The sequence below is a fragment of the Erithacus rubecula genome (genome assembly GCF_903797595.1).
Source record: "Erithacus rubecula genome assembly, chromosome: 27".
NCBI classification, from domain to species: Eukaryota; Metazoa; Chordata; class Aves; order Passeriformes; family Muscicapidae; genus Erithacus; species Erithacus rubecula.
In genome coordinates, this window is record NC_136679.1 from 1853526 (window position 1) to 1875338 (window position 21813).

The following is a 21813-nucleotide window of genomic DNA, read 5'->3' on the forward strand; positions in this document are numbered from 1 at the left end:
TATAAATATCTATAAATATCTATAAATACGTTTTAAAACCTTTGTAAAAGTTTGGAGGGGTTTTTAGGCCTGTGCAGGTGGAGGGGGCACGGCGGGCGCTGCCGGGGGAGGAGGGGGGGGCACACGGTTTATTATTATTAAATTCTTTTTTTTTTGTTGTTGTTGTTGAGATTTTAGTGGATTTAGAGTCGGGGGGCACCGGGCGGGCCCTGCCCCGGCCCCCCAGGCGGGGAGGGGACTGCGGGGGGCACAGGGTGGTGCCAGTCCCGGCCTCGCAGGGATGGGGGGCCCGGCCCTGCCGGCACGGGGAGGACGGGGAGGGGGGACTGGGGGGGGCTGGCTCCAGAATAAAGTTTATTTATTCTAGTGCCCGGCTCGTTATTCTTGTGGGGGTACCAGGGGAGGAGGGGGTGCAGGGGTGGGGAGGAGATGGTCAGGCTGTGGCACCCCAAGTCTTGATTGAGGGGGGGTTCTTTGCTGCAGGGGGACAGCCCAAGACCCTTCCCCATACTGTTCTCCCTGTCTGGTCATCCCCAAAAGCTGGGACAGAACACTTTGGGGTCCCTCTCAGCCCTCTAAAACTCTTCCCACTCCTGAGGCCACAGTCATGTCCCTCTATGCCAGGGACCAGCCCTGACGCATTTGTACCACTCCCAGCACAAAGTCTGGGGACAGCCCTGTCCCCCCTCCGTGCTGGGATGGGGGGTCAGGGGTGTTCCTGCCACTATGCAGGGATGGGACCTGTTTGTTTTCTTTTTGTCCGTATTTTTTTTTCCAGCAGCTGCCGGGTGAGGCCCATCCGCCGGTCACAACAGGAACCGGGGGCAGCGGGGCACAGCCCAGCCCAGCCCAGCCCAGCCCAGCCCAGCCCGGCCCGGCCCGGGTTCCCTTGTACGACCAGAGCCGAGACCCCTCTGGGGCAGGGAGATCCGGGCTGAGAGCGGTCCCAGCAGCGGCAGCGGTCACACGGTGAGGTCCCCCCGCGGCTGGGGACCCCGGGGTCCCTCCGCAGCCCCCGCCGGCTGCCCCGGAGCCGCGCCCCGCTCCTGGGGCCGGGGGCAGCAGCCGGGCCGCGCCGGGGGCCCCTTGCGCAGCAGGTGGGCGAGCTCGGCCAGGCTGAGCAGCGCCGACACCAGCCCCACCACGAAGTAGAAATGGATGAAGACGGTTTTCTCGGTGGGGCGGGAGACGAAGCAATCGACGCGGTGCGGGCAGGGCCGGCGGCGGCAGACGAAGAGCGGCTGCACCCTGAAGCCGTAGAGCAGCGCCTGGCCCAGCAGGAAGCCCAGCTCGGCCGCGATCCGGGCCACCACGCTGCCCACGTAGAAGGGCTGGAGGCGGCGGGCGCGCTGGCCCGGAGCCCCCCCGCGCCCCGGCTTGGCCGCCTGGTGCACGGCGAAGATGACGAAAAGGGCGGCGGGCGCCGAGAGCACGACGACGTGGAAGACGAGGAAGCGATAGTGGGAGATGGGGAAAGCGGCGTCGTAGCACACGGGTTTGCAGCCCGGCTGTTGGGTGTTACACACGAACTCCTCCTGCTCGTCCTCGAAGACGTCGCTGCCCACGGTGGCCAGGACCAGGATGCGGAAGAGGAGCATCACCACCAGCCAGAAGCGGCCCACCATGGGCGAGTGCTCCTGCACGGCGTCCAGCAGCGAGCTCAGGAAGCCCCACTCGCCCATGGCCGCGCTGCGGGAGCGGGGTCAGTGCTAGGGGGGACGCAGGGTCGGACCTTTCCATCGTCCCTCCATTCCCAAACGCACCACGGCATCCCCACTCACGGGAGGGAGCCCAGGCACTGCCAGCCCAGCTCAGAACTGTCCCCAGGCACCCGCTGTGCTCAGTGCTCGCTCCCCCAGGGATGGGTCCAAGGACACCAAAAGGAGCAGGAGCAGCAGCTTCCCCATCCCTTGTCCCCCCTGCACAGCTCGGCCTGGCTGAGCTGTGACCCCCCACAACAGCCCCGTACCTGCGGAGGCTGCGTTCCACGGTGTGCCAGCGCTGCTGGCGCCGGCTGTCCAGGGCTGTCCCGGACTGTCCAGTCTCTTTGTCCAGCTGGGATGGAATAATGGTCCCACAGCCACGCCTGGAGTCCTTTTAAAGGGGCAGGCGCAGGGGCGCCCGGAGGGAGGGAAGGGCTCAGCACTGCTGTTAGGGCTCGAGGACAAAAGCTGCCCTGCCCAGGGCCAGCAGCTGCCTAGGGTGCAGGTTGGTGACTCTCCCAGTGCAGAAATGCTCCCAAACTTTGTCCTTCCCAAACCCACAGAGCCTCAGGGTCCCCAGGCTGGAGCACTCAGCCCCCAGAAGCCTCCCTGTGCTGGTATCACCCCCCTGACCCATCAGAGCCTGGGTACACCCAGCCCTGCTGCTGCAGCTCCAGCCCTGGGTACACCTGGCTCTGCAGTGCCTGGCAGATGCTCACAGCTGGTACCAGTTCTCTCTGCCCCAGAACACTGTGCCAGGACTGTTGGGGATCCCATGGATTTTCCCAGGTTTTCCCAGCTCTGGCACACGTAGACTAATCCCTACAAAATCCTGTGTGGCACAGCCGGGGCTCCTGCCAACCCCTGCCCAGTGCTGACAGATCCCCTTTCCAGTAATGGGAGCCAACACAGGTCACCCTCAGACCCCCATCACTCCTTGGGGATGTACAATCCACCCACTGTGTGGGTCAGTGCCTGATGCCCAGAACCCACCTCACATCCAAACAACATCCCCAGCACCCCATCCAAGGTTTTAGGATGGGAAACTCCTGGTGCAGACTCTGTGGCCCACTCTGTTCCCAGAGCTCTACATCCACACGAGGGTGATGGCAGAGTCTGAGAGCAGCCCCACAACCCACCCGTGGCTCTGTCCTGGGTCGTGTTGTGCAGCAAGAGCAGCTGTAAATAGCCCGGCCCTCGGAGGGGACGCGCCGGAGACGCTCTCCAGAGCCAGTGGAAAATCTGACAGTGCTTTCCACACTTGACTGGCTTCCAGCACAGCACCGATAGCACGGGGGGCCCTGGGGTTTCATGGGATCATGGAATGGTTTGATGGGAAAGGAGCTAAGAGCTCATCCACTCCCATCCCCTTCCATAGGCAGGGATATCTTCCACTAGATCATGTTGCTCCAACCTGGCCGTAGATGCTTCCAGGGATGGGGCAACCACAGCTGCTCTCTGGGCAAGCAGCTCCCCCCGTGCTGGGACCACAGGGGTGTTCACAAGAATTCAGCTGTGCAGCCACAGTGGCCACAGGCAGTGGGGAAGTGGCCAACCAGTCCAGCACCCCCAGAGCGTGTGCCAAGCCCTCTGCTCTGACAGAGAGAGGGCTTTGCATAAGCTCTGCAGTTATTTCCCTAAAAACACACAAGTTCAGTGAAATAAATAAAAGAAAATATGGAAAAACATTTTTATTAGACAAAATACATAAACGAACAAACACAGGACAACAAGAAAAAACACAGAAAATATTTACAAAGAGAAGGAATAGTGCTGGGAAAATGATTCCAGTTCACCTGTGTTGGGTGGTGGAATTAAAAATTAATGTATTTTAGTACTATAAGATATTTCAAGAGGGATGTATAAATTTGAAAGGGTTTGGCATGTTCTAAAGTCAACTTGAACACTAAAATGACCACAAAGTGTCAAATAATGGGAAGAGGGAAGTGTGGCAGCACTTGCTGGGCACGTGGCTCCAGTGTTCACCAAAAAGGGATGTTCCTGTTTAAACAAATCTAGCTTATTTAAACCCAAGAAAAAACGAGCTGTGTTCACCTATCACGAACATTTTAGGAGCAGCTCAGGTGAAGATTTCCTGGGCTGAGGTGGGTCTTTGGTGGGAGCTCTGGAGTGCTGCTGAAGGCTCACTGTGGAGTTTAAAATTTTCCTAAAAACTCAAAATATATCATCATCAGAGGACTCCTCCAGGTACTGGACAGGTTTCTTGAGGCGGCCGGGCCTGGCACGGGGCTGAGGTTCAGGGCTTTTGTCATCAGAGTCAATGGTGAAGGTGTTGTCCTGTAGCTTGGATTTCTGGAGGGAAAGCAGGAGAGGAATCATGGATCTGAGCACAATGAGCACCACACACACCCACCGTGCCATGGGGATGGTGGGGGTTTGAGGACCAAGGATCCAGGGTGTCTGACCCTTATCAGGGAAATCCCAGAGAGAGGGTGGGCACTGCCCCAAGGCTGACAGAGCTCCAGGAGCACTTGGACAACACCCTCAGGCACAGGGTGGGATTGCTGGGGTGTCCTGTGCAGGGCTGGGAGTTGGACTCTGTGATCCCTTAGATCCCTTCCAGCTCAGAATATTCCATGATTCTATGACCCCACTCCCCACACCCAGGTAGAGGTTCAACCTCCACCAGCTCTTCCTGCCAGAAGAACCCACCCCAGCACTCTGCAGTTCCCTGAGCACTGATGGCATTACACAAACCTTTGATGCAACAGATTTGGCAGGCTTGGAGCCAAAATCCGAATCAGAATCTGAATCCAAACAGCTTGGCTGCCTCTTCATGACCTTCCTCCCCTTGGCATTGTCACCCTCAGCACGCTGGGGTCCCTCCTTTGCTGCTGGCTTGGCTTTGGGTGCAGCCTTTTTCTTGGCCAGGATATCCATGATGGAGGGCTGGTTGTCTGCAACAGAACACGTTGTTAAACCCCTGTTTTGCTCCTCTCTCATTCCCAGTTTGGGAATTACTTCCAACAGAAACAGGCTCTGTGCTGCTGCAGGGTCAGTGCACAGGTCGTCTCTGTTTGAAGCTGGGTTTTCTAGAAAGATCCCTCTCCCACAGATGTGAGGAATGAGGTTGTTTATCTGCTCAGTTCTGCTACATTTAGAGGATCAAATTAAAGCATCCCCAAAGCAATTTACAGACTATTTCAGATTGAAATGTCCTGATCTCTCAAGGCTTCATAACCCATCTCAGTCCTTCAAAATCCTGCACAGGGAGGAAGGAATTTCCCAAACACTCACTGAATTCCTTTTTACCTATATTTTCATTTTTTAAAAGAGCATCTTAAAGCACAACTTCCAGTTCAGGTCATTTCAGAGTGATAACATGCTTTCTCAATTTAGGAGTGGAAGTAACACTATTTTCCTGCTGGGATCAACACCAAGTCGATTCCATTTGGAATATACAAAACAGTGTCAGAGTGTGGCAGCTGAGTTTAAAAAACCCCAAGTCACATGCTGGAGATGGATGAGATGGATCCAGCACTGAATAGATCAAACTACCCCCAAAAGTTTGCCTGGCCAAGGCAGCTTTCTTCCAAAAAGACATTGACTGCAAGACACAAATTCCACTCAGATTATCCCTGCCAAATATTACATAGCACTGTAGGAAGCATTCACTTTTCCTGTTCCCAAACTTAAATTCCCTCCCTCCAAGCATGTCCAACATGAACTAGAACATGATATGTTTGGAAACAGACCTCAAACACGACAACCAGAGAACCTCTGCCACAAACCTCAGATCTTTGCTGAAATGCAAACTCCAGTTGCCCAGGCCATCACTCGGCCTGTTTCCCACAGGAATTATAATTGTTCTCTAGAACTGCTGTTGCTGAGCTGCCCTTACCCTTGGTGGCTCCAGCCTTCTTGGCTGCTGCAGGTTTTTTGGGCACAGCCTTGGTGCTCGGCAGCGGGACGGATGGAGCTGGGGGATCCTGGCTCACCTTGTCCTCAGGGACATCTTGGACTGGAATGGGATAAGGAAAGCAGAAAGTCAGCCTGGAACAGCCAAGTTATCCCCTCTGCTCTTCCCTGTGCACTGCTGAGGGGTTACAGGGCAATGCACTAGTTTAGAGGTCTCACACTCACCGGGGACAGCACTTGGCACTGCCTTTTGTTTGGGAGCTTTTGCTGCTTTTTCAGTGGTTTCCCTGGAAAACAAACCCTTAAGTTTTTAATTCAGTTTATGATGCACTAAATAGGGGCATTAAAAAATCACTTTTAATTTTTGTGTAGCATTAAGCACAACTAATTTCCAGTGATTATGGAAAAATACTCACTTGGGAGCAGGTTTGGGCTTGGGAGGAGCCTTTTTCTTAGAGTTTGTGTCCGATTCAGAGTTGCCTTCACTGTCACCCTGGAATTCAGACTCCTCATCTGAGCTGGAGGGATTTGAGTCCAAAATGACTATGGGCTTGACTTTGGCTAATGGAAGGACACAGATGTGTTATTTTACACATTTGGCAATATGCAGCTCTGTTTCTTGTTCAATATTTTAGCTACAGTTATTAAAAAATAAAGGTCTGAATAAAAACAAGCAGATGCTGGGTTTGCCAGGGAGAAGACTCCAAATGACAAGTGTGTTCTGTCATTTGGAGTCTTCCAACCTCACCCACAACACATTTAATTTGCCAAGACAGTTGTGTAATTAAACCCAATAGCCATATTTCTCTAGTTGCCCATTTCTGCTTTTCCTTAAAAATGTGCACAAATGATAGAAATATTTAATAGCTTCAGACAGTAAAATAAAGAAGCCTTTTGAAGATGATTTCTAAATGTGATCTGAGCTGGGAGATCCATAAATAGTCTGTTCCATCTCCTGTCCTGCATCCATGTCCTCACTCACCTGCTGCCTGGCGAACCACTCTCTCTCTTTGAGGAAGTGTCTCAAAATCAGACTCTTCTGAATCAGAGCCTGAGTCAGACCAAGGGTTTCGTTTCTTGGTTTTCTTCAATGGTTTGAAGGGGAGAGTGGCTTGTCTCTTGCCTCCTGAAAAATATTGAGAGGTAGGATGAACCAGCAAACTTCCATGGGTAGTTTAGGCTCAGCAGTTCAAGCTCAGCTAAGAAAGATATTAAATTCAGAGGATTCTGGTTTAAACAAAGAGAAATAGGAATCTATCCTGCTTGACTGTTATCCAGCATCACTTTCTCACCTAGTTTTTCCAAAACTACTGATCCTAGGTGTTGCTCACCACCTTCAGGAAGAGGTCAGATAACCAAACTGACAGCCCACTCCTTTCTTTCCCTTGGAGGGAATAACATCATAGTATTTACCTTGCTCAGTCTTCACCTTCTGCATTAATCTCTTCTTCAGGCCTGCAGATTCCTTCTCTCCAGATGTGTTTTCATCCTGATTCTCATCAAATTCAGTTTTTTCACTCTGCAGATGCAAGCAGATACCAAACAGTGAGTCACACAGAGAAGAGGCACACGGGGTAATGGAGGAAGGAGCTGCTTATTTTAGCCATGTAAAAGTTAGTGGTACAAGAAGCCTGAGTCTGTGGAATAAACTCTGTGTAGAAATGATTGCAGGCAGGATCTGTAAATTGGACAGGATTTGCCCCCAAATCAGGTGACTTAAAAGGCAAAATCCAACATGAACAAAAACAGGAACTCTGGCCCCAATCCTGAGCACTCTGCTGTGTGCTGGCTCTGGGGGGGATGGGGATGCAGGACTGGACAGAGTGGGATAAAAACAAAAATGGGAGTTATTTGGAAAAATTAAGTGGAATCATGTGGAGGAAATGAGTGACCTGTGTGGCTTCCAGGGCCAAACAGGTGAGGGAGGGGATGGGTTATATCTCTCTGTTGGAAATGGCTGAATAGCACAATTTCAACTAGTCCTATAAAAAGAGTTCAATCTTTTTTATCTCCTTGATATGGAAAACAATGATGGCATTAAGTGGGTGAAAGCATTGCTGGGAATGCAAAGGCTGTTCTGGAGAAGGGAATGTACTGGCTGTGCTTCCTGCCTGCTACAGGGTTTATCAAATTCCCAAGACACCTGGAACAACCTTACTTGCATCCACCCCCTTTTCTGAGCTACCAGCCCATCCCTGGCACTGCAATGTGCCAAAAATTTCCCTCTAAGCCATCTCCTGGTATGTGAGTCTGTTCTCCTTCAGACTGACACCCCTATTCCCAAATCCTGAGATCCTGTCCTTCTCCCTGAACAACTGCCTCAACAGGACAAGTCCAGCTAACAAGGACTCACATTTCTTTAGGGTTGTATTGAAGAGGATGTAAAGGAAGATTGAGCATTTGGAATGTTCCTTTTTACCTTTACTTTCTTTTTAGTTTTCTTCTCTGCCTCTGCCTTCATCTCAGCAGTGATCCGAGGAACAACCCTGATGCCATGAGGGGATGGCATTACTTCTGCCAGCTGGGTTTTCTTCACCTTTGCTTTTCCTCCTTTCACCTTCAAAGGTTTGCCAACAATCCCTGCACTCTCGTCCTGTGCTTGCTTGGCCTCCACTACCTGCAGAGGGAAGCATAAAATAACACCAAAAAATACAAATGTCAATAAAGGGCTGGTGGGTAAGATGAGGGAGTTGATTGTCTGCACTGAGCATCAACATACATCTAGTTCTTCAATGAAGGCAGCAAGGTCTTCCTTCCACAGGTCAGAGGCACTCTTGCATTTAAGGTTTTCCAGTTCCTTTTCCTAAAGGCAATCACAGATCATAACCATTAGTAACACATTTCAATCTATCAGCCAAAAAATAAACTATATAATACATAATATATAAAAATACAATGTTTTTATAAGGAAAGGAAGGCACATACTTTGTTATCTCTCTGCTTGCAGAGCTCATCTTTCTTCTCCTTGGTCAGATACCACAGGGGCATGTTCAGCAGGTAGTTGAAGTCTGGGCCAGAGGCTGCAGCTGGTTCTTTGTCATTTCCTTCTTCCTCCTCCTCCTCTTCATCCTAAATATGGATTTGAAACAAACATAGTCAACAAAAACCCTGACACACATGGGTAGGGCTACTGATCAAACAAGGAAGCCCTTGAATCCTGCTAATTGAAAAGCAACTTGTGCCTCTCTAAGGATTATGAAGCCTCAGAGCTCAGGGCCAGTTTGGGCATATTCAGAGGATGATTGAGGCATTACCTTGTTTTGAGCCTCCTTCCAAGCCTTCACTGGATCAGACTCATACCCTCTCTGGATAAGAACTTGAATCAGCTCTTTCTTGGGTTTGTTTTCTGCAAACAGACATTTCAGGATTGTCACTCAGTGCTCATTACCAGTCGCTGTCAGCAACAGATGAGCTTTTTAGTTTGGATCCTGTGGTTGTAGCTGCTCAGCATCCTACAGAGCCCCAAACCAGCCTTTCCACATCACATCTGGGACATGTGGAAGAGCCTGAACAACACCTGAAAAACTCCTATTTAGAAGGTGAGTTGTCAGGGAAGAATTGCTCCTGTACCAGCCAAACCAATGTTAATATTTTTCTGTGTTTCCATACATGCATTTCCCCCTGCTTTAAGTAGTTTTTGAACTTGGGGAAAAAAAGATATGATGGTATAAACCAGGTTTCATCATGACAGGCAGGTGGAGAAGAAACCCTTGATAGCTTGGTATAGCTTGTACCTCATTAAACATCACTCGGGAAATTTATGCTCTAAGTGCTCAACCACTGGAAATGGTTCAGCTGGAATTTGCTCCTTTTTAAGGTATCAGAAGCCCTCAACCATGAGACACAAATACAAATGAAGCCAGCTCTGGCAGCCTTGGAACTACTTATTACAAAAACCCAAGAAAATGCATTTCAGGGGAATTATTTCTCTTGCTGAGTTCAGTCAGACAGGCTTGGGCTGCTGGGATTACTGGGCTGCCTTCAGACACAAACCACAAAGCATCTTATGACACGTTGTCTGGCCACATCCTCGGTGAAGGCAGCGGAACACAGCCCGCCTTTTACACCGAGGGGGAAAAGTTGATTGAAAAATGGGTATGTTGGGAACAAAGATCTGCTTCTTTTTCTAGCTCATGATTCTCAGATGCTGCTGCTCGAGTATCATCTAAGTTTGAACCCGCAGTCCACTGAGAATGTGATTTGGAGTATTTTTGCAGAGGTTCACAAAGATAATGGAGAGAGATACAGATTTTTACAGCAAACACTGCCCCTTTCTAAACCCACAGATAATTAACTCTTACTCCTACCAAGTCAGAAATAAATGGGAATTATTGCTAAACTATTAAAAAATTCTCTCAAAAATTCTCAAACACAGAGCAGAAAAGCTGCATAAGTGTCCCATTGTCATTATTATGTGCATAATACACAGACCAAGGATACTCTGTGAAGCACTTTCCTCTTGGATGTCACCAGAACAGAGATAAGCCCTGGTGTGGTTTATAAAAGCCAGCCTGGGGCTGAGGGGGTGCTGACAGAACTCAAGAGATCACCCAGTTCTACCAGTTACAATGCCAGTCACCAAGAACAACGTACCAATCACAATTTTGCCATCTATTTTCTCCAGGATGAAGCGAGCCTGGTTGCTCAGCTTTGCAGACTCAGCACCCAGCATCCCAATAAGCCATTCCTTCCTCAAGTTGTAATATCGGAGCCGGAGCTCAAAGAACTCCTTAAGAATATCCTGAGCAGAATCGTATTTCTTGAGAAAGCCCACGTGGTCAAAAAGAACCTGGAGGAAAATGAAAGAACATGGGTGTTATTGATAAAACTGATTCCAAAGTTACCTGTAACACAGGTGTGATGGTACCACTGAATTATCAACCAACAAATTATCAAATCTCAGTGTTGTTGTAGAAACTACTTCAGTTTGTGAGCACAGCAGCAGAGACAATTTTGGAATTTCAGTGTTCTTGAATACACACAGTAGAGTTAAGGTTACTTGAATCTTAGAGCTCTGTGCAGGACAAACATCTTGCATCAAAGCTTCACACATTGTCAGGAACCAGACATTCAGTGCCCCTGCTGCTGGCTCAAAGAGCTCTGCAAACTGTGATTTCAGATCATTTTGCCTCCTTCAGGCAAACCATCCACTCTGGGCCCACTCCTAAGCCAGGCTCTTGACCTTTGAAAGCTGATTTAAAACCAGTAACAGCAGAAAAATCAAAGTGAATAGGTTACTGCCAAAGAGAATTTTTGTTTCACGCAACGACTGCAGCTGTCCACAGAGTCTGAGTTAAACCAAGAAATTCCTTCAGCAAAATCTGTCACGTACCATGGAGTTGCATGTTAAACTTGTTTGGAGTTTGAAGACCTTATGCAGCCCCACAGCCTCAGCCTCAGCCAGTTTATCTTCAGCCATCTTCACCACGAACCTCACCGTGGTGTCTGTGTGATATTCTTTGTAGTCTGTGATTAGAGGGGGGGTCTTCTCAGTCCCATTCAACATCGGCTCCAGAACCTGCTCTTTGTATGTCTGAGGAAAGAAACAAAGTCAGACCCAAACCCCACTACTCACCTTTTGCTTTATAGAGCAAACTATACATTCATTCTCAGAGCAGATTGCCTGATTATTACCTGTGTCCATGTTCTGACAGGCAGCTCAGTGATCTCGATGGTTGTAGAATCAAGGATGGACACTTCACCACTTATCACATACTGATTAGGTCCCAGCTCATCTATGGAGCCTTTAAAGTTCTTGTAACTGGGAAGCTGAGGAGAACAAACACTGGATTCAGCTTTGTGTGGATGCCTCTTTTTTTAAGCATGCCCATAAAATTCTCAATATGAGCTCAATAAACTAACAAGCAAGACATTAGTTTTTAAGTTATATTATTTACCATTGGCAGTGGCTCTTCTCCATCCATCAGCCGACGGATATTGTTCACAATGTCCCTGATATCAAAGTTGGGGATCTTACAGGCCCAGCCAGTACCAATCCCTTCAGCCCCATTGACCAGCACCATTGGAATGATGGGCATGTACCACTCTGGCTCCACACGCTGGTTGTCATCATAGAGGAACTTCAGGATGTTGTCATCCATTGGTGGGAACACCAAACGTGCCAGGGGACTGGAACAGAGAAGGGAATTTAAGCCCAAATTCTTGTTACAGAACATGATTGCCATGGAAAAAAGAAATCTCCCTTGTTCTCATTATCCCACCCAAATTTCTCCCTTTGGTCCTGCTTCCACTTCCATATTCTCTGCACTGATAGCCACATTTCCATCATGGAATCTAGCTTCAATTGCTGTTACTCTGAGCATGCAAGTATAGCCTGAAGTTTTAAAGGGAAAAATCCAATTTGTTTTTCATTCTAATTGCAGTAAAATGGAGTCCCTTAAGACAGTAAGAGCTCTGGAATGCTGACCTGAGCATGGTGAAGATGTATCGAGGGCTGGCAGAGTCTTTCCCTCCGTGCAGCCTTGTGCCAAACTGACCGATGGGTTGGAGCAAGTTGAGGTTGTTGCTGCCCACAAAGTTCTGAGCCAAGTTAATGATGGTCATCATCAGTGCAGCCTGCAATAAAGGAGGTGCAAAGCTGAACATGCAGAATGGTTCAGGGTAATATTCACACCAATAACTTAATTGATATAGAGGATGAATTCAATTGATGAAATACTGAAGGAAACTCAAGGAGAATGCATCCCAAGACCATCTGAAGTGTTCTAGTGACCCATGTCTCTATCTAGTGCTGCCTACCTGCTCTGAAATCTCCAGTGGAAGATTCTGTTGGTCTCCACAGGGAAACTTGTGGTAGTGCTTAACTTGTCCTGACCCAGGCAGAAAGGTTATTGACATCTGCCTAAGTCCATCACAAATTAAGTAGTTTTCATGTTCCACTTTTTGAATGAGCTGTGCTCCCATGAAGTCCAGACAGGACAGGCAGAGTGACCAATGTCAGATTAAATTGATGCTGAAGAACTAAGCATGGAAACAGCTGAACAGCCACTTCCTTTTGGTGTACACACTCAAACATCTAATTCTGCTTTAGAGGCATTGTAACTGACACCAACAGAAGGGCTTTTTGCCTTTCCTTTAATGTGTTTTGGACACCCAGGCAGGTTCTTACCTCACCATGATGGTATGAGGACATCTCAGCAACAGAACCAGCCAACTGAGCAACCTTCACCTCCCGCTTATCGTTTCGTTTGAAACAGGTGAACAGAACTTTCCTCTGACCTGGCTTCAAACCTGTAGGAAAAAAGAAAAGACCTCATGGTTAAGACATGTGATGTGATGCACTTGGCTTCTGCTCTCTAGATACAAGAACTACTTATACACCTAAAGATTCTGAGTATGGTACTGGCAATAATATATTACAAAACGGACAAAACATTTCATCCAAAGATGAAAAAAACTTGGACAGCAGAAAACAGACTCCAGGATACTGACCCTGAAACCTCAGCAAGGTTCCCTGGCTCTGATTTCCTCAGTTCTGGGTATACACCATGCAGATCATGACTTTGAAATCACTTACCATCAACAAGTGATGGGATTGATCTCTCATTGTCTGAGTTTGAGAACAGCACTAACTCCTTGTTGATGAAGTCGTTGTATGTCAGGTAATCAGTGTTCTTCCCGTACAGATAATCCTAAGAAATACAGAGAGAAGATTGCTTTAATTATAACAGGTCCTAATCAGTTTCTTGGCTAGTTTCACTGAAATGGGAACCCCTTGTAAGACCAGCCAAATACAGCTCAAATGCTGATCCCCTTTGCATGGCAAAGGGAAACACTTCCCAGCACGCATTATTTCCCCCATTTTGGGGAAAATAAAGACTTCATTTGCCTCTGCTTGAGTTATCATTTTCCTATAGATACAGTAACTTGAAAGATGAGAGTTAAAAACGAATTGACAGTTAGATAATTGACAATGAGGCTACACACTGATAAGATGAGAGAAAAAGCTGCTCTGCAAAATCCTGACACATTTTCAGCGTCCTATAATCCGGACCTGACTCACTGAGTGAGCTGTGTGCAGATCTGGCGTGCTGGGATGAAGCTGAGAACAGCCCCAGGCAGAGACTGGAAACCAGTTTCCTTATAAACATAAACCTTTTACCTCTGGCAGACCGTGCAGCTTCCGTTGTCTTCTATCCTCCATGAAATTAGTCAGCCACTCCTTTCGCTCTTCTATCTTCTTCTTGCTAAAGGCCTGGATGTTACAAAATGAAAAGTAACTCAATTCCAGAACATTCTGTGGTTGTGCACTATTGGATCACTTGAGAAAAAGGAAGAGCTTACCCAGGAGAACAACATGCTAAACTGGCTGATTTAGGAGTCAAAAAATGCAATAAAATGTTTCTGTAGCTAAACGTATCAAGAGCATAATTTCCACCACTCTATAGGAGACAGAGTAGTTAGGTTTAAAATCACAGGTTTTTAATATAATAACAGAAGACTAAAGCAGATTTGAGGGGAATTTAATATTTTGGGGGAAAACTTGATTTTTTTGGCATTCCCTAACAACTCTGAATATTTAAGAATCAAAGACCAGCTAAGGTGAAGTTCACAGAAACCAGGACTGTTTAATCCAGTGTTTAGCACTGGAGGAAGAAGGGGAGATCTCACTTGGAGAAAGCTGCATCAGAATACCCAGAAAAATGTTCAAGGAATATTTACTATACTGTCTGAAAATGTCAATTGGCTTGTAGTGATTAGTTTGTTCCAAGCTATATTTAAAAGCCATCATTAAAAGGGTACTCTTGCCCTGAGGTTGAGGGGCAGATTCACTGCTCCTGGTTCAACTAAAGCTGTAGCCTTGGTAACACAGAGATTGTCTCCAGCCCAAAGGCCTTGAAGAGCATTTTAAGAGAAAATACAGAGCCCTCTACAAGGTGAAATACCAAAGGTAGTAAGCCAGCAATTAAATCAAGAGTTAGTTACCAGGGTGATGGCAGCATCATCTTCAGGCCCAGAATATTTGAAGCCAATTCGGTGTCTTGCCATATCTGCAAAGTATTCTTTGGCCTCCTTTGATGTGCTGGTACCCAAACCTGCAGGGACAGGAGAGTTAATCCTAATGACTTTTTGCCTAAATTAAGTTCCAATTCAAAAAAATATTTTGCTATGCCCAGTTTTTGCGATGCATCAAATGAACATGAAGTGTGAAGGTGACTTCCTGAAAATTTGAGTTACTTCAAAACAAGATGTATCACTAAAGTCATAAGAATTACAGTTAAGTGAGCAGTGGCATGAAGTAGTTTTGGATTTTATCTGTAATTCCTGTAGATATCTGAAATCTAATTGGAATATCATGAGAGGGAAGAGACCTGGAGGACATCCAGTCCAAATCCTTTCTGCAAAGCAAGGTTGACTGCATCGATTAATCAATGCTCTGGCTTGGATCAGTTTCACCATGTTAAGTTTTTACAAACCTTTGTAGTACTTGATTTTCCATGAGTTGTAGTTCTGTGTACTGGTTTTCCATTCTTCAAACTCAGGAATGCTGTAGAAGGCAATTTCTTCTTTGTTTTTAGAAGCCTACAATGGACAAACATTTGAACTGTGAAATGAAAGGCATTTTTGGACAATGGATCCTCATTCATTCACCTCATCCTTCCCCAGACCTCTCACCTTTATGATGGGAGTAATGAATTCCTCCAAAAAATTGTGTCTTAGCAGAGATGGCCAATTGTGATGGATGAAGTTAATCAGCAAACCTTTGATGTGTGATCCATCCTGATCCTGAATTATAAAAGAAAAAAAACAAACCACATTTTATCATGGAATTATAGAAATTACAATTGTTGGCTTCATAGTAAATGACACTGTAATTCCAGCTAACTGACCCTATTAACTTTCACCTCTAAAAGGTGGCCATGTGTTAATTATTGAAAATTAAGAGAAACAGAAAAGGTAGATTCTTGGTGAAAAAAGGTGTCAGGGACTGGTCAAGGACTTTGAATCAGCAGACTGGAAAGACAGTGTTTAGCTGTTTGATGTAACTCACTATTTTGCTTTTTTGTGGCTGAAAAGTCATTATGACCCACAAAAATGTAAAATGGGAAAAAGAAACACAGAGAACTTGGTACAACAATAGCAACAGTTAGAGAAATATATTCTTCCTATCTCTTTATTTAAATTCTAAGTGTTTTCTTCTCACAACTTTCAATTTTAATGAATCTAACCTGATCTGTCATGATCATAATCTTTCCATAGCGAAGAGTTTTTAAAGATTCTTGATCTTCATAGTTCTTTTTATATTGCAAACCCACAATCTTGATGATGTTGTTGATTTCAGCATTTTCCATAATCTGAAAGAGATTACACAGAATAAAAACTTGTCTTTCAGACTCAAAATATAGCTCAAGAAAGTATAAAGTTATCTATAAGTGAATCACTGGCTGAGTTCTGTCCTGCTGGTGTTTTTTTGCTGTTTTGAAACTTGCAATTTCTAATGGTTAAATTATTCTAGATAATTCCAAACATTTTCCAATCCACAACATGAACAGTATCCCCTCAGGCAAATCACTGAACAGGACTTAAATCAATATTCCTACTCAACCAGTGAGGCAGGCTCAAGGTGAGGGAAGGCTCAGGTGTATTAAGACACTGCTTGGAGTTCCAGTGCTCCAGGTGCAGCTGCACCAACTCATTGCACAAATCACACCACACCTTCCAACATGTAAGTGTAACCATTTTCCAACCAACCTGCTTATGAGAAGCTTCCCTGACATTGAGGATTTTCCCACGAAGAGGAAATACTCCATATTTGTCTCTACCAACCACTCCCAGACCAGAGACAGCCAGAGTTTTGGCTGAGTCTCCCTCAGTCAGGATCAGTGTACAATCTAGAGAATTCTTGCTGCCTAAAAAAAAAAGAAGAAAATCGAGTCAGTTTTCTCCTTAAGAAATGAAATCCAAGGCTGCACATTCACGACTGAACAAGTATAAATAATCTTTTAACGCAGTTTTTTTGGCACTGCACACAGTAAATGGGGATAATCATAGTAAATGGGACTGCAAAATGAGAGTAAAACTATAATGACAGGTTTTGTCTTCTCACTTTTCCTTAGGAGACAAATCTTTTGTTTAACAAACAAGTTTTAACTGTTTTGGAGGATATCAAATACTTACCAGCATCGTTGGCATCATCCAGTTTAGGAACACCCTTAATCTTGGAGTGTTTCACAGATGAACATTTCTTATTCAGCTGGTTCTGAGCTTTAAATTTTACCCAATTTAGGATACTTTCAACAATGCCACAGCCAACTGCCTGCAATACAAAAGCCAATCCAAAGTTGTGGGAAAAGCTTCAACAATGACAGAAATGTTTGTTACATATTTTTCAGACATCTTGGCTGTCTGTGTATATCAGGACTTACGCCTTTAATGAATTTTTCACTCAGTTTACAGGTAGAGCCAAAGTTCTTTGACTGCAGAGTCATGTTCTCCTTAGTCTGAGAGTCAAAGGTTGGATTTTCAATTAAGGCATTCACAAAAATCCACATGTGGTTCTTCACCTGTAAAATACAACAAGGATCACACACTTGCACAGGCTCAGCTCACTTGTCAATCACACTGTGAGGGAACACTCAGTACTGAAGGTTTGGAATTTTCATAGACATCTTGTTAATTTTGAACAGCTAATGAACACTCATGAACAGTGTTAGATGATTAGGGATGTCAAGGAATTGGCATCTCTCCACCTCAATAGGTGTTATCTAACAGATAACAATGAGGTTTAATGCATCTGCACTGACTTGAATGACTACAAAAACATTGCTCAAGCAAAGGGTTTAAATTGATTTAAACTGGACAACATGAGACTTCCATAATTAGCAATCTTATATATATTGTCCGTACAATGGAAATGTGCTATTAATTAATGCAGTTATGCATTAAGCTGAAGTTACAATTTGCAGTAATGTTCAATGTTCTGACATTTTACCTGGAAAGGCTTCACTCCAACTCCATTTTTGTTCTTCTTTTTCACAACATCAATGAGTTTGGTCACGATCTGGTCAGCCACATAATCAACATGTCTGCCACCCTGAGGAAAATGGGACAAGGACCTGAGATTGAGGCTACTACAACCCACAAAACTATAAATACCTATTTAAAACTTTAAGCACATTCTTTGCTACATTAACACATTTTTCATTAATTTCTATATACACTTGCAAACAGCAAAGAATATTAACGCTGAAGAATAAATATGGCACTAGACCCACTAAGGGGTTACCTTGGTGGTGGCAATGCTGTTAACAAAGCTGACTTGCTGGAAGCCTTTTTCACTCAAAGTCAAGCACACTTCCCATCGGGAATTGACTTCCTCATGGATAACTTTGAGTGCATTCCCAGTTTCATCGACCTTATCCTTCAGATAAAGGTCCACATAGCTGCGGAATCCTTTCACCTGCACACAGATGAGAGCAGACAACTGGTTGATAACAGCTCCTATAAATACTTAATTCACATTCTCCTTCAAAGCAGGTGCAGAAATCCCTCCTGCACATCTTTCGTTGCTCTGTGTGATGACAGGATCTCACTGATTAAATGGCACAAAAAAAATGCAGATATTTGTCTTTCTTTTCAATGCTTACTTACAGGTAGCCTCTGTCCATTCAGGAAAACTTTGACATCCTTTGTGGATCCAGCAATATCATAGGCTCTTCGAGACATCAGTGCTACAATGTCCTTATCCAGAATAGTCATTTTGAATTTGGACAGATCAGGTTGGAAAGTGACACAGGTGAAATCATCTCCATCAAAGTACTTCAGCTTCATTTCTCCAGCCTTCCCCATATTGTCTGTCCAAGTCTGAGGAAAGGAGCTTTGGTGAGTTGCAAGTCAAACACACACAAATATCAACCTTAGTTTTTAAAAGCAGTAAGATGGTTTACGTGTTTCAGATACCTTTAAATTAAACAACAACTCTGTTTAAAAACCAGAATTCTGATGCTGTCTGCTAATTTCATTATTCCTTTATATGTGGTGGATCAAATTCACTCTAATCACAGTGAACTGACTGCAACATGTGCCTAGAGTTTTGAAACAAAACCTGAGGGTCTCATTTGAAAGCCTCAGGTACAAACACCCTGAAAAGTGCTCCTACCTGCTTGAATAACTTCTTGTATTCACGACATCCAGTTTCCACAGTAAATTTTGTGCTGAATATGTTGCACAGTTTGGCTCCATAACCATTTCTCCCCCCTAGAATTGGAAGGAACACAGACTTGTGTTATTATCTTTGTCCAAAGACATCTAAAAGAATCCAAGAAAAACTGGAGTTTGTTAACGTCAGCCCAATCCAAAGACGACTGTCAACAAGCAACAATATTCTATAAGCTCAGTATGCAACTACAAACTTTGATTTAATTAGGGTTTAACAGATTATTCAAAGACAATTTTCCTTGTTTTCATATTTGCACTGTTATTACAATTAAACAGAGCAGAGCACAGAGACTTGATAGATTCAGAATGCCATTTGCATAGAATCACAGAATGGATTGGAAGAGACCTTAAAGCCCATCCAGTCCCACTTTCTGCCATAGGCAGGGACATCTTCCACTAGCTCAGCTTGCTTCAAGCCCTCTCCAACCTGTCCTTGGGCATTTCCAGGGATGGGGCAGCCACAGCTTCTCTGGACAACCTGTGCCAGAGCCTTGCCAGCCTCAAAGAGAGGAACTTCTTCTGTATATCTCACCTACATTTCCCCTCTTTCAGTTTCCACACTGCATCAAGGACCCCCTTCCCACCCTTCATGTCACACACTTAGAGCTGCTCAGAGATATTAGTGCCTATCTGAGCCTTCCCCACCTGTGACTTTCTTCTCATTGTCATCGTAGTTGCTGGATGTCAGCAGCTGTCCAAAGATCAGAGCAGGCACATAGACCTTCTCCACTTTGTGTTCAACCACTGGGATACCTTTCCCATTATTCCACACACTGATTGTGTTATTCTCTCTGGGGAGGGAAAGAAAAGTCTGGTTATAGGCTGCAAATGGCTTAGCTGTGAAAGAAGTCACCGAAAAACTCTGGGGAAAGGCACCAGGAACAAATCTGTGCTCAGCAAGTGCAGCAGCTGCCAGCAGAGGGGGGACAGGCAACACAGAAATACCCAGATCTGCACATGCCGGCTCTGAAATGGACCCACACACAAAACCCTCTGCCTGTGCTCAGTCAGGATGAAAAGGGAGAGGAAGTGGAAAACGAGCAATGAAAGAACAGCCATTTCCCCAGTGAGCCCACTGTAAGAGGCCAGGGGACAAAGCAGAGAGAAAAGCTTCCACAACTGGTGAATTAAATTTGGGCTATCTCAGATCAGCCCCACGGCAGAGCCCTGCAGAACAGCTGAAGGCAACAATGAAACCAAACTTACACATCAATTGTGACTTTAATGCACGACATGTTTTTATCCCTCTGCTTGTTGTCTGCAGCATTGACTAGAAAGGAAAGTGAATATTGTATTTTTATTACATTCTCAATCAAGGGAAAATTATGAACTATGAAGTGTTCCAGTAGAATGAACACAAAAACTCACTACAGTGCTACTAATAATCATCTCAGCATGAAAATACTTTGCAAATTACAAAGAGGAGTACAACAAGTTATCATGGAATTATGAAGGTTGGAAATGACCTCTGAATTCCTCCAGTGCAACCATTAACATTAAAAAGGAGAATTTTGGGCAGAATGAAATCAGGTTTGTAATTGGATTTCTGAAAATGTTATTTTCGTTTGTTTCCCACGAATGGCTTGCTATTAAGTAGTGCTAATAAGTTTTTGATAATTTATGTTTAGTTCCAGTTTCTTCCATTCAACCCCCGTTAATAACCCATCACTCATGGACTCAACAGATCTGTCAGCTTACCCAGAATCTCATCAAAGATTTTGTACAAGCCAGGAACAAAGGTCACATCTCTGCAGTTGAGGCCAACGCCTTCATCATAAACCCACATTTGCTGGAAAAAAAAAAAAAAAAAAGAGAAGGAATTTGTAAATGCCCAGGTACAGCCCCTCTTCTGTGCCAACCGCTTGTAAAGCAGGTGTTTTGTGGTTGATAAGCCGAGGTTTTGTGCTTTGTAAGCAGCTGCTAGTGACTCCTCGGGGCTCAGCCCTGCTCCCCACTGCTCCTACCTGGGTGACGAGCTCCACGGAACCGATGTAGGTGTCTGGCCGGAGCAGGATGTGCTCCAGCTGCGTCTTCTTCTGGTAGATGTGCTCCACCGAGAGCTTCTTGGGGCCATCGGCCTTGTTCAGACGGATGTTCTCGTCCGTGGGCTGTCGGTGGAGAGGCAGCGGCGGTGAGGGAGGTGAACGAGGGGAACAGGAGGGGGCCAGGCCGAGGAGTGGGAGAGGATCGGGGATGGAGAGGCGAAAAGAACCGGAATCGCAGAGGAGCGGGAAATCTGAGAGGGAAAGCTGAGGAAGGGGACGAGAGAAGAGCCCGGAGAGACCCTGAGGGGGCCCAAGGGGCGCTGCGAGGGACCCGGTGAGACCCTGAGGGGGCCCGGGGAGAACTGGCGGGGGCTGAGAGGGAGCCGAGACTCTGAGGGGACGGCGTGGCGGGGGATCACAAAGCCCCGCAGGGTCGGGGGCAGCGGTCGCAGGACTCACCCGGAGAGGCGACGGGGACTGCGACAGCTCCATGGCGATGGCAGAGGCTGAGGCTGAGGCTGAGGCTGAGGCGGCGATAGCGGCTGAGGCGGCGAGAGCAGAGTCAACGTCCCCTTCAAACCTCCGCTCGTCCCGCCGAAACGCGCAGCCAATCCCCGCTCGCGGCCCCCTGAGCTCCGCCAATCGCAGCACGGGGGCGGGCACGCAGCGAAGAGCTCTGCTCCCCGTCTGGCCAATCAGAGGTCGCGCTGCTCGTTCAAACCGACCAATCGAGAGGGAGAGAGGTGAGATGGGCAGCGAGACTGGCCAATAGAGAAGAGAGACGGGTCGCTGAGGCTGCCGTTTGCCGTTGGTGGTGGGATGTACTGGGACACACTGGGATGTACTGGGATGCACTGGGATACGCTGGGAAGCCCTGGGCACACACTGGAATACACTGGACAGAGCCACTGGGGTACTGCTACACACTGGGAAAGCGTCAGGGACTCACTGGGACCCGATGGACTGGGACACTGGACAGACCCTGTGCACGCACTGGGGTACACTGGACAGACCTTGGATACCCACTGGGATACACTGGGAAGGCCTCGAGAACCCACAGGAATACA

At 46.4% G+C, this 21813-nt stretch overlaps 2 protein-coding genes across 3 annotated transcripts; both read right to left on the reverse strand.

Annotated features, from left to right (window-relative positions):
- Positions 1-194: 194 nt before the first annotated feature.
- GJD3 (gap junction protein delta 3) lies at positions 195-2463 on the reverse strand. Of its 2 annotated transcripts, none has more exons than XM_079328068.1 (2): positions 1970-2463; positions 195-1709 (listed from the first exon to the last, which is right to left on the reverse strand). In XM_079328068.1, exon 2 carries the CDS (start codon positions 1680-1682, stop codon positions 963-965), a length of 720 nt encoding a protein of 239 aa, XP_079184194.1. In that variant the 5' UTR covers positions 1683-1709; positions 1970-2463; the 3' UTR covers positions 195-962. The 2 variants fall into 2 exon arrangements, with proteins under 2 accessions (XP_079184194.1, XP_079184193.1); XM_079328067.1 differs by having other exon boundaries at positions 195-1689; positions 1970-2459.
- A 916-nt stretch (positions 2464-3379) lies between these two features.
- Positions 3380-21333, reverse strand: TOP2A (DNA topoisomerase II alpha). Its single transcript, XM_079328050.1, has 35 exons — positions 21206-21333; positions 20726-20869; positions 20460-20550; positions 19968-20031; positions 19407-19552; positions 18703-18800; positions 18195-18407; positions 17830-18003; positions 17536-17637; positions 16966-17107; positions 16722-16856; positions 16296-16453; positions 15773-15898; positions 15219-15329; positions 15020-15125; positions 14529-14638; positions 13705-13797; positions 13120-13234; positions 12712-12833; positions 12010-12158; positions 11480-11711; positions 11217-11351; positions 10915-11115; positions 10176-10371; positions 8837-8928; positions 8508-8651; positions 8302-8385; positions 8002-8199; positions 6996-7101; positions 6565-6708; positions 5999-6143; positions 5808-5869; positions 5566-5685; positions 4422-4621; positions 3380-4016 (listed from the first exon to the last, which is right to left on the reverse strand). The coding sequence occupies exons 1-35, from the start codon at positions 21236-21238 to the stop codon at positions 3879-3881; spliced, it is 4629 nt and encodes a 1542-aa protein (XP_079184176.1). The 5' UTR covers positions 21239-21333; the 3' UTR covers positions 3380-3878.
- Positions 21334-21813: the final 480 nt, after the last annotated feature.

Coding starts and splice junctions, on each gene's coding strand:
- GJD3 (XM_079328068.1), bottom strand. CDS start 1,682: ATGGGCGAGTGGGGCTTCCTGAGCTCGCTGCTGGACGCCGTGCAGGAG.
- TOP2A (XM_079328050.1), bottom strand. CDS start 21,238: ATGGAGCTGTCGCAGTCCCCGTCGCCTCTCCGG. Junction 17,638..17,829: donor ACAGCATTGCCACCACCAAG/GTAACCCCTTAG, acceptor CATTTTCCTCAG/GGTGGCAGACATGTTGATTA. Junction 15,126..15,218: donor TCATTACTCCCATCATAAAG/GTGAGAGGTCTG, acceptor TGTCCATTGTAG/GCTTCTAAAAACAAAGAAGA.